The sequence below is a fragment of the Miscanthus floridulus genome, chromosome 8, assembly GCF_019320115.1.
Source record: "Miscanthus floridulus cultivar M001 chromosome 8, ASM1932011v1, whole genome shotgun sequence".
Lineage (NCBI taxonomy): Eukaryota > Viridiplantae > Streptophyta > Magnoliopsida > Poales > Poaceae > Miscanthus > Miscanthus floridulus.
Window position 1 is genome coordinate 9,044,030 of NC_089587.1, and position 15,561 is coordinate 9,059,590.

Below are 15,561 nucleotides of genomic sequence, written 5' to 3' on the forward strand. Positions count from 1 at the left end.
CGAGGCAAACAAATAAATTTAATTAGAACAGTACACCAACAGAGACAAACAGTTTTGAAAAGTTCATAAAACTATTCTATACGTTGCTACGATCACACAGACACGAAGATCACGAAAAACGGAGTCACAACGAGAAAGTTAGGATTAAAACAAGGTTTTCCTATTAAAGAAATAGATTAAATCTAAACTCAAAATTTAAAGTTCAAAAACATGGTGACAAATTATATGAACAGATAGATCTCTAAAATATGAATCTAACGCAAGTTGAACGGTCAAATTTGGAGTTAAAACGAAAAAGTTATGAGCAATTAAAGTTTAGTGGCAAAGCTGAAATTAGTGAAAACGTATTTGATACCGTTAAAAGAGAAACTACGCTTCCTAAGGAAGAAAACGTAATCAGGAAAGGCGCAAGGACTGCGGATGCAACATGTAAAAGAACCCAAGGGCTCTTTAGCAATATCACCCCGCGAAGGTGTATCGGCCGACCCCGGCCGTTGGATCAAATCTGGATGGTCCAGATTAGATCGGGAGCCGGTGTGAGGGGACGACCGGTCGGAGAAGACGACCGGAGCGGAGGTGCGACATGGCCGGCGGCAAGGGAGCTCACCGGCGTTACTGTGATGGGCGATACAGACCACCATTTGCTCCGCAATCGGTACCAAACGAACGAGGAGCTCGACGCGGTCTCACCTAGCTCAAAGATGAGGACGCGGATGGAGCGTGGTCGGTGGGCGGCTCGCGACAGCTGCGACGGCGACCCTGCAAAGTTCGGTGAGTTACGATGGGCGAAAAAGACCAAGAAAAACTGGGGAAAAAGTCCCTGGCGGCTCCGCAAACGTGATACAAAGCTCGTCTCCTTGCTTACGGTGAGGATGAAGCAGCGGTGCGGCGAAATCGGGGCTTGGGGCGGTGGCCTAGGGTTGTGACTTGCTGCGACCTTGAAGGCGACGGTCTCGCTTAGGGTTGCAAGGGCATTGTGGACGCAGCCTTAGGCATTTATAGGGGCAGGGCGTGGCACGGACGCCCAGGCGCAGATTGGCGCACAGACGGTGCCCGGGTCGGAGTCGAGTCTGGCTCAATGTCGAGTCAGAGGAGGAAGAAGGGTGTGGGCCCCAACTGTCGGCGGCACAAGGAGGCGGGCTAGCTTCGTGCTGCCGTGGCCTGCAGTGAGCTGGGCCGGCCGTCTCAGCCCAGGAAGGAGGGAGGAGCCGGGCGGGCATGCTGGGCCAGAAGCCAGGCAGAGAGAGAGTTCCCCTTTTTCTTTTTATTTTTCAAACTTTTGAATCCATTTTCAAATAGATTTGAATTCCTTTTCAATTTTTGGATAAAAACCATTCAACACAATAAAAAAAATATGCACCAGTATGAATGCTCAAGCATGTATCTAACTTTGAGATTGATTTTATTTTTATAAATTTATTATTTGGCCTAGGTTAAATGCTCACATAAATAAAAATAAATCAATTTAGCCAATTAAAAAATTATTCAAATTTTAGGGTGTTACAAATCTACCCCCCTTAAGAGAATCTCGTCCTCGAGATTAGGCTGTGCTTACTCAAACAACTGCGGGTATGTCTTTCTCAATTCATCCTCTCTTTCCCAAGTTGCCTCTGCTTCCGAATACCGATTCCACTGAACCTTGCACATCCTAATTGTTCTGCCTCTTGTAACTTTCTCAGCTATATCCATAATCTTAATTGGAAACTTCTGATATGTTAGATCATCCTTAACAGCAAGTTCCTCTAATGGTATGTGCTCCTCAGGCACACGCAAACACTTCTTAAGTTGAGACACATGGAACACGTCATGGACACCAGACAGGTTCTCAAGCAATTCTAATTGATAAGCCACTTCTCCACATCTCTTTAAAACTTTAAACGGACCAACATACCTTGGTGCTAGTTTACCTTTCATGTTGAACCTTTTCACACTTCTCATAGGTGATACTTTTAAATAGACATAATCTCCTTCTTCAAATACCAAGTCTCTTCTTCGATTATCTGCATAGCTCTTCTGACGGGTTTGTGCCACTCTCAGGTTCTCTCTAATCTTTCTCACTTGCTCTTCAGCGTTTCTAAGCACATCTGGTCCAAACACTTGACTTTCACCTGTTTGATTCCAAAACAAGGGTGTTCTACACTTACGCCCATACAAAGCTTCAAATGGTGACATCTTGAGACTCTGTTGATAGCTGTTGTTGTATGAGAACTCAGCATAACACAAACTCTTATCCCAACTAGTACCATGCTGCAATGCACATGCTCTCAACATGTCTTCTAAAATCTGATTAAGTCTCTCTGTCTGCCCATCAGTCTGAGGATGGTAGGCTGTGCTAAAATTCAACTTTGTGCCCAACGAAGTGTGTACCTGTTTCCAAAAATGAGAAGTGAACTACGAACCTCTATCAGACACAATCTTCTTTGGAACACCATGCAAACTCACTATCCTTTCCATGTATAGTTCTGCTAACTTTGGTCCTCTATAAGTGGTCTTGACAGGTAGGAAGTGAGCAACTTTAGTCAAACGATCCACAATCACCCATATTGAATCATAACCTTTCTGAGTCCATGGTAACCCCACTATGAAGTCCATTCCAACTTCTTCCCACTTCCACTCAGGTATCTTCATAGGTTGCAAGAATCCTGCAGGTCGCTGATGCTCAGCTTTCACTCTATGACAAGTATCACATATGGCAACATACTCAGCTACATCTTTCTTTAGACCATACCACTAATACTTCTCTTTAAGATCCAGATACATCTTAGTACTGCCAGGATGGATAGAATAAGTTGAATCATGTGCTTCACGTAGAATTGCATCACGAATGGCTTTCACTTCAGGCACACAGATTCTTTTTCCAAACCATAGGGTCCCATTCTCATCTATGCTGAAACCTAGAGCTTTCCCAAGCACTACATTACCTGCTATCTCCCTTAGTTTCTCATCCTCCAACTAACCCTTATGTATCTCAAACTCTAGTGTAGAGGTCACTTCTATCTCCATAGCATTATAAGCAATACCAAGGTTCAAGTACTGAAGCTCTTCCCATAACTCCTTTGGCATAGGCGCCATCTCAAGCTCATTGGCATACCTCTTCCTACTAAGTGCATTGGCCACAACATTTGCTTTACCAGGATGATAGTGCACCTCCAGATCATAATCCTTGATCAGTTCCAACCAACGACGTTGTCTCAAATTTAGATCCGTCTGAGTGAATATGTACTTCAAACTCTTATGATCAGTGAAGATATCACTCTTATGCCCAATCAGATAGTGTCTCTAGATTTTTAATGCATGAACCACAGCTGCTAACTCCAAGTCATGAGTAGGATAATTCAACTCATGTTTCCTCAGCTGTCTAGATGCATAAGCAACAACTCTACCCTCTTGCATAAGAACACATCCCAAACCTTGACGAGACGCATCACAATAGATAGAGAACTTATTTAGATCAGGCAAAATCAGCACTAGCGCTGTGGTCAACCGCTTCTTTAATTCTTCAAAACTAGCTTGACACTGATTAGACCACTCAAACTTAGCATTCTTCTCTAACAGGGCTGTCATGGGTTTAGCAAGCTTAGAGAAACCTTCAATGAACCTTCGATAATAACCAGCTAAACCAAGAAAGCTACGGATCTCACTTACATCAGTAGGTGGCTTCCAATTCAGTACATCCTTCACCTTGCCTGGATCTACTGCTATGCCACCATTAGAAACCACATGTCCCAGAAAAGATACTTCTCTTAACCATAATTCACACTTACTATGCTTAGCATATAGCTTATGCTCTCTAAGCTTCTGCAGCACCACTCTCAGATGTTCAGCATGATCATCTTCAGTCTTAGAGAATACCAATATATCATCAATGAACACTACCACAAACTTATCAAGATACTCCATAAACACCTTATTCATCATATACATAAAGTAGGCAGGTGCATTGGTCAAACCAAATGACATAACTGTATACTCATATAACCCATACCTCATAGTAAAAGCTATTTTTGGTATATCAGTACTCTGAATCTTCAACTGATGATAACCAGAACGCAGATCAATTTTAGAAAACACACAAGCACCTCTCAACTGATCAAACAAGTCATCAATTCTAGGCAACGGGTACTTGTTCTTGATAGTTACCTCATTAAGAGATCGATAATCCACACACATACGCTGTGTTCCATCCTTCTTGTCAACAAAGATCACAGGTGCTCCCCAAGGTGATGCACTAGGATGAATGAAACCTTTATCTGAAAGCTCTTTCAATTGTTTCTTAAGTTCTTCTAATTCGTTAACCCCCATTCTATATGGCCTCCTAGCTATAGGTGCAGTACCAGGTAATATTCAATTATAAACTCAATGTCACGGTCGGGTGGCATACCTGACAAATCATCGGGGAAGACATCTGGAAACTCCTCCACAACACGGTCCTAGGGATTAGCATCATCATCTAGTTGATTCACTATAGCTGTTGGTGGTGGTTGCACTGTCACGCCAACACTGATTCGATCTCCCTTTGGTGTTGTCACTGCTACAACTCTCTCCTGACACTGAATCACAGCTCGGTGTTCTTTCATCCAATCCATACCTAGAATCACATTGATCCCAAAAGTTCTCAACACAATAGGGCTAACTGAGAAGTCTACCCCCCTTAAGGTAAGACTTGCGGAAGGGCAACAATGTGCAGCAGGTATTGATCCCCCCGGTGAATTTACTAGCATTTGGGTCTTCATTGTAATTAAAGGTATGCTATGTGTTCTAACAAATGCTTGTGAAATAAAGGAATGCGAAGCTCCAGAGTCAAAAAGAACATTAGCGGGGATAGAGTTGATGTTGAACGTACCCATCATAACTTCTGGTGCTCCAACCATAGTCTCAGGCGCCACATGGTTCACTCTTCCAGTGTTGTACGCGGGCTTCTAGTTGCTATTCTGCTTCTGAGGTGTCTGTTGATTCGGCTTCTGGGGGCAGTGGTTAGCATAGTGTCCCACATCCCCACACCGGAAACACCTATTGGGAGTACTAGGTGCACTGCTCTTCATTGGGGTATTGTTGGGCGTTCCCTGGCATGGAGTCTGATTGCCCATTTGCTGCGGGGTACGCTGGTTCCAATTCTGCTGTTGGTTCTGAGAGCGTTGTGGAAACTGACCACGGTTCCACTGACTGACTAGACCTTGATACCTCTGCTGATTATTATAGCGTGGGCGGGTGTTGCTTCCGGAGACCTGTCCCTTCATCTTTCTCTTCCTGTCCCTCTCCAATTGCATATTGTCAAGCACAATAGCGCGATTCACCAACTGCTGGAAATTAGCATATGTGTTACTAGCCAACTGCAACCTGGGATCATAGTAAATTCCCTTGAGGAAGAGACGTTGCTTGTCTGCATCCTCCCTCACGTCATTAGGAGCATAGCGAGCCAACTGAGCAAACCTGTCATGATACTCACTGACAGACATAGAACCCATCCTGAGAGATCTGAATTCCTCCTGCTTGAGCTCTATCAAACCATCTGGGATATGGTGTGCCTTGAAATCCCTCCCAAATTCTAGCCAAGTGATAGCAGGAGCATTATTGGGATGAGTAGACTGATATGACTCCCACCAAGTCTGAGCTGCTCCCTGAAGCTGTCCCGATGCATACAACACCTTTTATTGATCATCACACTGAGCGATGTTGAGTTGTTTCCCCACTGCGCGTAGCCAATCATCTGCCTCCAAGGGGTCAGCGGCATGAGAGAAAACTGGAGGATGTCCTTGCATGAATTCCCTCCGCTTGTCTCTTGGTGGTGGAGGTGCTGGTGCTCCAATAGGTTGGTTCTGAAAGAACTGCATCATGGACTGCATGAACTGTCCTTGCATCGCCAACACCTCTGCCGCGGTCATGGGTGGTGGTGGGGGTGGTGGAGCACCTCTCCCACGTCCTCTATTTCCTCCACGGCCAGACATCAGCAATCCAACACGAAACATCACCAATATGTAAGAGATAGGCAACTCTGAAAATTTCTGGGAATCAGCAGGTCAGAAAAACTGTTATAACTCGAGTTCCAGACATCCAAATAAGATGATCTTTATACGGTTGGAAAGCTTAAGAAATTATCTACAACTTTCATTTAGACCACATTTTCTGATTCTGACGTTACATTAATCAAAAACAGACCACAACAAAAACTGTCCTCAGATTCCAGACAGCACAGAAGTTCATATTGTGACAGTCATAACTCTCAGATACGAACAGATAAAAAGGTGATTCTTGTGCCATTGGAAAGACACAGAAGTCTATATACTCTCAGGCAATTCTAATTGATAAGCCACTTCTCCACATCTCTTTAAAACTTTAAACGGACCAACATACCTTGGTGCTAGTTTACCTTTCATGTTGAACCTTTTCACACTTCTCATAGGTGATACTTTTAAATAGACATAATCTCCTTCTTCAAATACCAAGTCTCTTCTTCGATTATCTGCATAGCTCTTCTGATGGGTTTGTGCCACTCTCAGGTTCTCTCTAATCTTTCTCACTTGCTCTTCAGCGTTTCTAAGCACATCTGGTCCAAACACTTGACTTTCACCTGTTTGATTCCAAAACAAGGGTGTTCTACACTTACGCCCATACAAAGCTTCAAACGGTGACATCTTGAGACTCTGTTGATAGCTGTTGTTGTATGAGAACTCAGCATAACACAAACTCTTATCCCAACTAGTACCATGCTGCAACGCACATGCTCTCAACATGTCTTCTAAAATCTGATTAAGTCTCTCTGTCTGCCCATCAGTCTGAGGATGGTAGGCTGTGCTAAAATTCAACTTTGTGCCCAACGAAGTGTGTACCTGTTTCCAAAAATGAGAAGTGAACTACGAACCTCTATCAGACACAATCTTCTTTGGAACACCATGCAAACTCACTATCCTTTCCATGTATAGTTCTGCTAACTTTGGTCCTCTATAAGTGGTCTTGACAGGTAGGAAGTGAGCAACTTTAGTCAAACGATCCACAATCACCCATATTGAATCATAACCTTTCTGAGTCCATGGTAACCCCACTATGAAGTCCATTCCAACTTCTTCCCACTTCCACTCAGGTATCTTCATAGGTTGCAAGAATCCTGCAGGTCGCTGATGCTCAGCTTTCACTCTATGACAAGTATCACATATGGCAACATACTCAGCTACATCTTTCTTTAGACCATACCACCAATACTTCTCTTTAAGATCCAGATACATCTTAGTACTGCCAGGATGGATAGAATAAGTTGAATCATGTGCTTCACGTAGAATTGCATCACGAATGGCTTTCACTTCAGGCACACAGATTCTTTTTCCAAACCATAGGGTCCCATTCTCATCTATGCTAAAACCTAGAGCTTTCCCAAGCACTACATTACCTGCTATCTCCCTTAGTTTCTCATCCTCCAACTGACCCTTATGTATCTCAAACTCTAGTGTAGAGGTCACTTCTATCTCCATAGCATTATAAGCAATACCAAGGTTCAAGTACTGAAGCTCTTCCCATAACTCCTTTGGCATAGGCGCCATCTCAAGCTCATTGGCATACCTCTTCCTACTAAGTGCATTGGCCACAACATTTGCTTTACCAGGATGATAGTGCACCTCCAGATCATAATCCTTGATCAGTTCCAACCAACGACGTTGTCTCAAATTTAGATCCGTCTGAGTGAATATGTACTTCAAACTCTTATGATCAGTGAAGATATCACTCTTATGCCCAATCAGATAGTGTCTCTAGATTTTTAATGCATGAACCACAGCTACTAACTCCAAGTCATGAGTAGGATAATTCAACTCATGTTTCCTCAGCTGTCTAGATGCATAAGCAACAACTCTACCCTCTTGCATAAGAACACATCCCAAACCTTGACGAGACGCATCACAATAGATAGAGAACTTATTTAGATCAGGCAAAATCAACACTAGCGCTGTGGTCAACCGCTTCTTTAATTCTTCAAAACTAGCTTGACACTGATTGGACCACTCAAACTTAGCATTCTTCTCTAACAGGGCTGTCATGGGTTTAGCAAGCTTAGAGAAACCTTCAATGAACCTTCGATAATAACCAGCTAAACCAAGAAAGCTACGGATCTCACTTACATCAGTAGGTGGCTTCCAATTCAGTACATCCTTCACCTTGCCTGGATCTACTGCTATGCCACCATTAGAAACCACATGTCCCAGAAAAGATACTTCTCTTAACCATAATTCACACTTACTATGCTTAGCATATAGCTTATGCTCTCTAAGCTTCTGCAGCACCACTCTCAGATGTTCAGCATGATCATCTTCAGTCTTAGAGAATACCAATATATCATCAATGAACACTACCACAAACTTATCAAGATACTCCATAAACACCTTATTCATCATATACATAAAGTAGGCAGGTGCATTGGTCAAACCAAATGACATAACTGTATACTCATATAACCCATACCTCATAGTAAAAGCTATTTTTGGTATATCAGTACTCTGAATCTTCAACTGATGATAACCAGAACGCAGATCAATTTTAGAAAACACACAAGCACCTCTCAACTGATCAAACAAGTCATCAATTCTAGGCAACGGGTACTTGTTCTTGATAGTTACCTCATTAAGAGATCGATAATCCACACACATACGCTGTGTTCCATCCTTCTTGTCAACAAAGATCACAGGTGCTCCCCAAGGTGATGCACTAGGATGAATGAAACCTTTATCCGAAAGCTCTTTCAATTGTTTCTTAAGTTCTTCTAATTCGTTAACCCCCATTCTATATGGCCTCCTAGCTATAGGTGCAGTACCAGGTAATATTCAATTATAAACTCAATGTCACGGTCGGGTGGCATACCTGGCAAATCATCGGGGAAGACATCTGGAAACTCCTCCACAACACGGTCCTAGGGATTAGCATCATCATCTAGTTGATTCACTATAGCTGTTGGTGGTGGTTGCACTGTCACGCCAACACTGATTCGATCTCCCTTTGGTGTTGTCACTGCTACAACTCTCTCCTGACACTGAATCACAGCTCGGTGTTCTTTCATCCAATCCATACCTAGAATCACATTGATCCCAAAAGTTCTCAACACAATAGGGCTGACTGAGAAGTCTACCCCCCTTAAGGTAAGACTTGCGGAAGGGCAACAATGTGCAGCAGGTATTGATCCCCCCGGTGAATTTACTAGCATTTGGGTCTTCATTGTAATTAAAGGTATGCTATGTGTTCTAACAAATGCTTGTGAAATAAAGGAATGCGAAGCTCCAGAGTCAAAAAGAACATTAGCGGGGATAGAGTTGATGTTGAACGTACCCATCATAACTTCTGGTGCTCCAACCATAGTCTCAGGCGCCACATGGTTCACTCTTCCAGTGTTGTACGCGGGCTTCTAGTTGCTATTCTGCTTCTGAGGTGTCTGTTGATTCGGCTTCTGGGGGCAGTGGTTAGCATAGTGTCCCACATCCCCACACCGGAAACACCTATTGGGAGTACTAGGTGCACTGCTCTTCATTGGGGTATTGTTGGGCGTTCCCTGGCATGGAGTCTGATTGCCCATTTGCTGCGGGGTACGCTGGTTCCAATTCTGCTGTTGGTTCTGAGAGCGTTGTGGAAACTGACCACGGTTCCACTGACTGACTAGACCTTGATACCTCTGCTGATTATTATAGCGTGGGCGGGTGTTGCTTCCGGAGACCTGTCCCTTCATCTTTCTCTTCCTGTCCCTCTCCAATTGCATATTGTCAAGCACAATAGCGCGATTCACCAACTGCTGGAAATTAGCATATGTGTTACTAGCCAACTGCAACCTGGGATCATAGTAAATTCCCTTGAGGAAGAGACGTTGCTTGTCTGCATCCTCCCTCACGTCATTAGGAGCATAGCGAGCCAACTGAGCAAACCTGTCATGATACTCACTGACAGACATAGAACCCATCCTGAGAGATCTGAATTCCTCCTGCTTGAGCTCTATCAAACCATCTGGGATATGGTGTGCCTTGAAATCCCTCCCAAATTCTAGCCAAGTGATAGCAGGAGCATTATTGGGATGAGTAGACTGATATGACTCCCACCAAGTCTGAGCTGCTCCCTGAAGCTGTCCCGATGCATACAACACCTTTTATTGATCATCACACTGAGCGATGTTGAGTTGTTTCCCCACTGCGCGTAGCCAATCATCTGCCTCCAAGGGGTCAGCGGCATGAGAGAAAACTGGAGGATGTCCTTGCATGAATTCCCTCCGCTTGTCTCTTGGTGGTGGAGGTGCTGGTGCTCCAATAGGTTGGTTCTGAAAGAACTGCATCATGGACTGCATGAACTGTCCTTGCATCGCCAACACCTCTGCCGCGGTCATGGGTGGTGGTGGGGGTGGTGGAGCACCTCTCCCACGTCCTCTATTTCCTCCACGGCCAGACATCAGCAATCCAACACGAAACATCACCAATATGTAAGAGATAGGCAACTCTGAAAATTTCTGGGAATCAGCAGGTCAGAAAAACTGTTATAACTCGAGTTCCAGACATCCAAATAAGATGATCTTTATACGGTTGGAAAGCTTAAGAAATTATCTACAACTTTCATTTAGACCACATTTTCTGATTCTGACGTTACATTAATCAAAAACAGACCACAACAAAAACTGTCCTCAGATTCCAGACAGCACAGAAGTTCATATTGTGACAGTCATAACTCTCAGATACGAACAGATAAAAAGGTGATTCTTGTGCCATTGGAAAGACACAGAAGTCTATATACTCCCAGTAAAATTTCATAACCATTGCTCGAACAGGTAAAAAGTTATAACCAAAACATCACTGACTGTTCCAGAAAACAGCAAGCAAAGAGACAGGATAGACGAACCTTAATATTTTAGCTAAGGAATGCATGGACATGCCCACAAAGTTCCAGCACTCATCACAAAGATCCAAATTACACATAAATCACAATAATAATCCAGCTAGCACACCATGAGTTCACAAACACTTAAAAGACTCGACACGACTCAGGATACTAAAAACGTGCCTATTACAATGGTTTCATAAACTTAAGGGGCGGCGTTCTTCTTGGTGGAGGGCTCATCTAACTTCTCAAATAGCTTGGGACGGCCTAACTCGGCGTTAAGGCCATCGATCTCTTTCTGGTATTCTTTGATCATGTCTTGTGCCTTCTTCAGCTCTTCTTTTAACGCTCCCACCTTATTTGTGAGTTCACGGTTTAACTCAACGGTGGCCTCGAGAGTCTTCGATCCTTTTACCACGACCTCTATGGTCCAACTATTTTCCTTCGGAAGATAGCATGGGTAATACAAAAGTCCATCGTCCTTCTTATCATCAGAGAGTCAGCCTCGGTAGTAGGCAAGTGCAATGGAAGCAGCATCCTCCGTGCTTCTTTCTGCGGTAGCTCGACTGACATGGTGGGTGACAACTGCATCTATCTTGCGAATATTCGGGGTCTTGATCAGCAACCGAGTATCCCAAGATGAACCAATCAGAGGATGACTGTGCTCCATAGTATGATACTCCAGAGTGGCTTGCAGGTCTGGATAATAGCACTCCAACATCATTGTCAGCAAGTCATGGTAGAAGGCATTGTCATTAGGCTTCTTGATGCTTAGCTTGTCAGTCCAACCTATACGAGTCAGTGGCTGGAGTACTTCATCTTCATCATCATTGGTTAAATCAATGGCCTCCACACGTGCTGGGGATTGAGCTATCGGAGTTGGCGAAGAATGGACCTCTTCTCCAACCTCATTCTTCCAGTTCTTCCTCTGGACGTCCTCTCTAGGCTCCATTGGCTCATACACGACACGCTGTGGTTGAAAGCATCCAACGTACAAGCGGGCAGACTTGCGGTCACGTGTCATCTACAGAAGTTTCAGATTAATTAGAATGGAATCAAGTGATTTTATAATAGAATAAGACAAAACAAGCACAAAACTTAGCAAATAACAAGATTGAGGTGGAAAGCATGAAACAAGTGAAGCAAAGGAAACTAAAAACGACCATTCTAACTAGGCTTGCGTCCTACAGTCAACAGTGCTCTGATACCAATCTGTCACACCCAGTTTTAAGAATAAAAGAGGATGTATAAAGTCTTATGTGCACCCCAGGAACGGTCGCACACATAAGTGGACAAATTGTGAATTGTACCAACACAATGTTTATTACATAGCGAATAAATATTCAACACATAGTCTCAAACATAGATATAATCTTGCGGAAGCTCCAACAGGGACGTCAACTGGTGAAGCTCCAACAGGGACGTCAACACATAGTCTCAAACATAGATATTCAACACATAGTCTTGCAGAAGCTCCAACAGGGACGTCAACTGGTGAACACCAAGCCTAATACTCATCACGATAATCTTCAATCCAATCTTGATCTGTTACCCATCCGGGATTTTTCCAACATAAAAGATAAAGCAAGGCATAAGTACATGTCGTACTTAACAAGTCAACTAAGGGTTCATGAGGCTCAAATAGCTGACACTGGTTTACTGCGGTTAGCATTTAAATCATCATCAAGTTTAGCATTTATTAACATCAAGGTAGCAATAATCCCAAAACACATGATCAATGAACATGAATAATCAATATCTTAAACCATTAACATAAATGATCATCTTAACAAGTAAAGTCATTATCCCTTAATGTAAGTGTTCCAAGGTCGCTCATATCCGTGAGCACGGCTAGTATACCAGTTTGTTAACTCTGCGCAGAGGTGTACACTTTCACCATGAGTCATGGTTTCCAAATGTATGGGTTTGCAAGGTCCAAAACATCAGAAATCATATAAAGCCACCCAAGAGCTCGTCTAACCGGCCAGGGCCGCAGGGTCATTAGATATAGGAACCCCCTTCCAAAAATAAAGTAAAAGGCCGCTTCCAAAGCTAGGCTCAGTAGGACAGAGGCTGTCCTATACCCAACTCGCAGACCTCTAACCAGCTAGAAAAGGGTTTCTCAAATAACTAGAGCCAGAGCCATATAGCCCTCACAGCTGTACATTAATCCCGGATAATCAGTTACAAGACAAGTCCTTCTATTGCTAAACGTCATCTTGCTTATGTTTATAGCATATCCATTAATCAAGTTTCAAGATCATGTTTTGTTGCACTAGCAATAGAACTACCCAATGCAAACCTCCCAAGGTGACAAGGTAATTGAGTATTCAAACCCTAGGAATCTAAGTTCATGGGGATCAACTTACTTTTATGGAAATTGACTCTCATCCCTGAAATCTGTTCAAACCACATAATAACATGTTTTAGACTAACTAAATGATTAGTTTAAGCACTGGAGAATAGTATAGTGTCGTCTGCATAATGCAATGAAACTATTCCTCCCATTCTAAAATTTTGAAGCACACCTTTAATCAACCCAGCACTAGCAGCCTTGTCCAACATTCTAGTAAAGGCATCACCTACTAAATTAAACAAGAGAGGAGAGATATGATCTCCTTGTCTAAGCCCTTTCCTAGGCTTAAAATAGGAGCTGTCTTCTCCATTGACCATCGCACCAATAGACCCACTAATGACTAGTTGTTTAATCCAAGCAATCCAAGTACTAGAAAAACTCCTAGAATCTAATACTTCAAACAAAAAAATCCCAAATTACCTTATCATAGACTTTTTTATAGTCCAATTTCAAAATAACACCCTCATCCTTTTCCTTGTGTAAACTATGAACTATCTCATGAGCAACAACTATGCTTTCTAAAATATATCTTCCCTTTATAAAGGCACTCTAATTAGCAGTCACTAATCTTTGTGCTATCCTACTAAGCCTAAGCATGAGAATTTTGGAGATCTTAAAACTGCAATTGATAAGACTTATAGATCTTAAAAAATTTAGTAAATACATGCAACCACTGTAACAAGCTACAATCTACTAATTTATATTGAACCACAGAACTTTATATATCCTCAGAGATAGCATTAGAGCTCATGCCAGTTAGCTAGTAGAAAGAAAAGGGTCTATAACAATTCAGTAAACACATGCAACAATGGTAACAAGCTTATGACTATCATTACTATACCTTTTTAACCAAGAGGTTAACGGACAAATGTTGATATCTCTGAGATTTGGGATTTCTAAACCCCCAAACTCTTTGGCCATAGAAACAGTTTCCCAGCTGGCCAAATGGTATTTATGTGCATCCTCCATGTCATTCCATAAACAGTTACCCATTTGTGTTTTAAGAACTTTAATGGCCCACTTAGGAAACTTAATAAAGGAAAGAAGATAGACTGGTGTACTAGCTAAAAAAGGCTTAATTAATAAAGCTCAAGCAGCAAAGGATAGAAGCTTCCCCCTCCACCCTGCTATTCTCTTCAAAATCTTATCCACCAAAGGCTGTATATCCTCTCTATTGAGTTTTGAAAAGTGTAGAGGGACTCTTAAATACTTAATATAGCAAAGTTACCCAATGGGCAACTAAAGATGTGAGAAGCAGTATGAGCCACATCAGCATCTAAGTTCATGGGGATCAACTTACTTTTATGGAAATTGACTCTCATCCCTGAAATCTGTTCAAACCACATAATAACATGTTTTAGACTAACTAAATGATTAGTTTAAGCACTAGAGAACAGTATAGTGTCGTCTGCATACTGCAATGAAACTATTCCTCCCATTCTAAAATTTTGAAGCACACCTTTAATCAACCCAGCACTAGCAGCCTTGTCCAACATTCTAGTAAAGGCATCACCTACTAAATTAAACAAGAGAGGAGAGATATGATCTCCTTGTCCAAGCCCTTTCCTAGGCTTAAAATAGGAGCTGTCTTCTCCATTGACCATCGCACCAATAGACCCACTAATGACTAGTTGTTTAATCCAAGCAATCCGAACCCCAGTGCCCCCTCCTCCTTCGTTCTTCTTCCTCTGCACCCGCATCTTCCTCCGCACTCGCGTCTTCCTCAGCTTCCAAACCCCAGCGCCCTGTCCCCCTCCCTTCTTCTTCCTCCGCACTCGCGTCTTCCTCAGCATATGAACCCCAGCGCCCCTCCCCTCCCTTCATCCTCCGAACCCAGACCCTGGCGCCCCCTCCCTTCTTCTTCCTCGGCACCCGGCCCCCAGCGCCCCTCCCCTCCCTACCGCCACCCCTCTCCTTCTTCTCCCCTTCTTCCTTGGCGCCGCCCCTCCCTGGCCTTCTTCTTTGGTGCCGCCCCTCCCTCTCCTGGATCCGGCCCTCCCTCTCTCGGATCCGGCCGGTGGAGGCCGGTGGCGGCCGGATCTGGGCTCTGGTGGTGGCGGGCGACGGGCGGCGTGTGGCATGGCGGTAGGCTTCGTGGTGCTGGCATGGTGGTGGTGATCCCCGGCGCCGCCCCTCCCCGGCCTTCTTCCCTGGCGCCGCCCCTCCCCGGCCTTCTTCCCCAGCGCCGCCCCTCCCTCTCCCGGATCCGGCCCTCCCTCTCCCGGATCTGGCCGGTGGAGGCCGGTGGCGGCCGAATCTGGGCTCTGGGCTCTGGCGGTGGAGGCCGGTGGCGGCCTTTTTTTAATTCCATACTTTGCACAACATTGCAGATCTGATTACACTCATTTCCAATCCGGTTGATCACATTCTGGATATAG

The 15,561-nt window shown here is 43.8% G+C and overlaps 1 protein-coding gene across 1 annotated transcript; it reads right to left on the bottom strand.

Moving 5' to 3' along the window:
• Positions 1-1,551: 1,551 nt before the first annotated feature.
• LOC136468531 (uncharacterized) lies at positions 1,552-10,342 on the bottom strand. The gene is made up of 13 exons (XM_066467069.1): positions 10,202-10,342; positions 9,686-10,084; positions 8,795-8,890; positions 8,424-8,492; positions 8,106-8,300; positions 6,860-7,622; positions 5,226-5,545; positions 4,335-4,430; positions 3,964-4,032; positions 3,646-3,840; positions 3,092-3,162; positions 2,400-2,671; positions 1,552-2,108 (listed from the first exon to the last, which is right to left on the bottom strand). The coding sequence occupies exons 1-13, from the start codon at positions 10,340-10,342 to the stop codon at positions 1,552-1,554; spliced, it is 3,243 nt and encodes a 1,080-aa protein (XP_066323166.1).
• Positions 10,343-15,561: the final 5,219 nt, after the last annotated feature.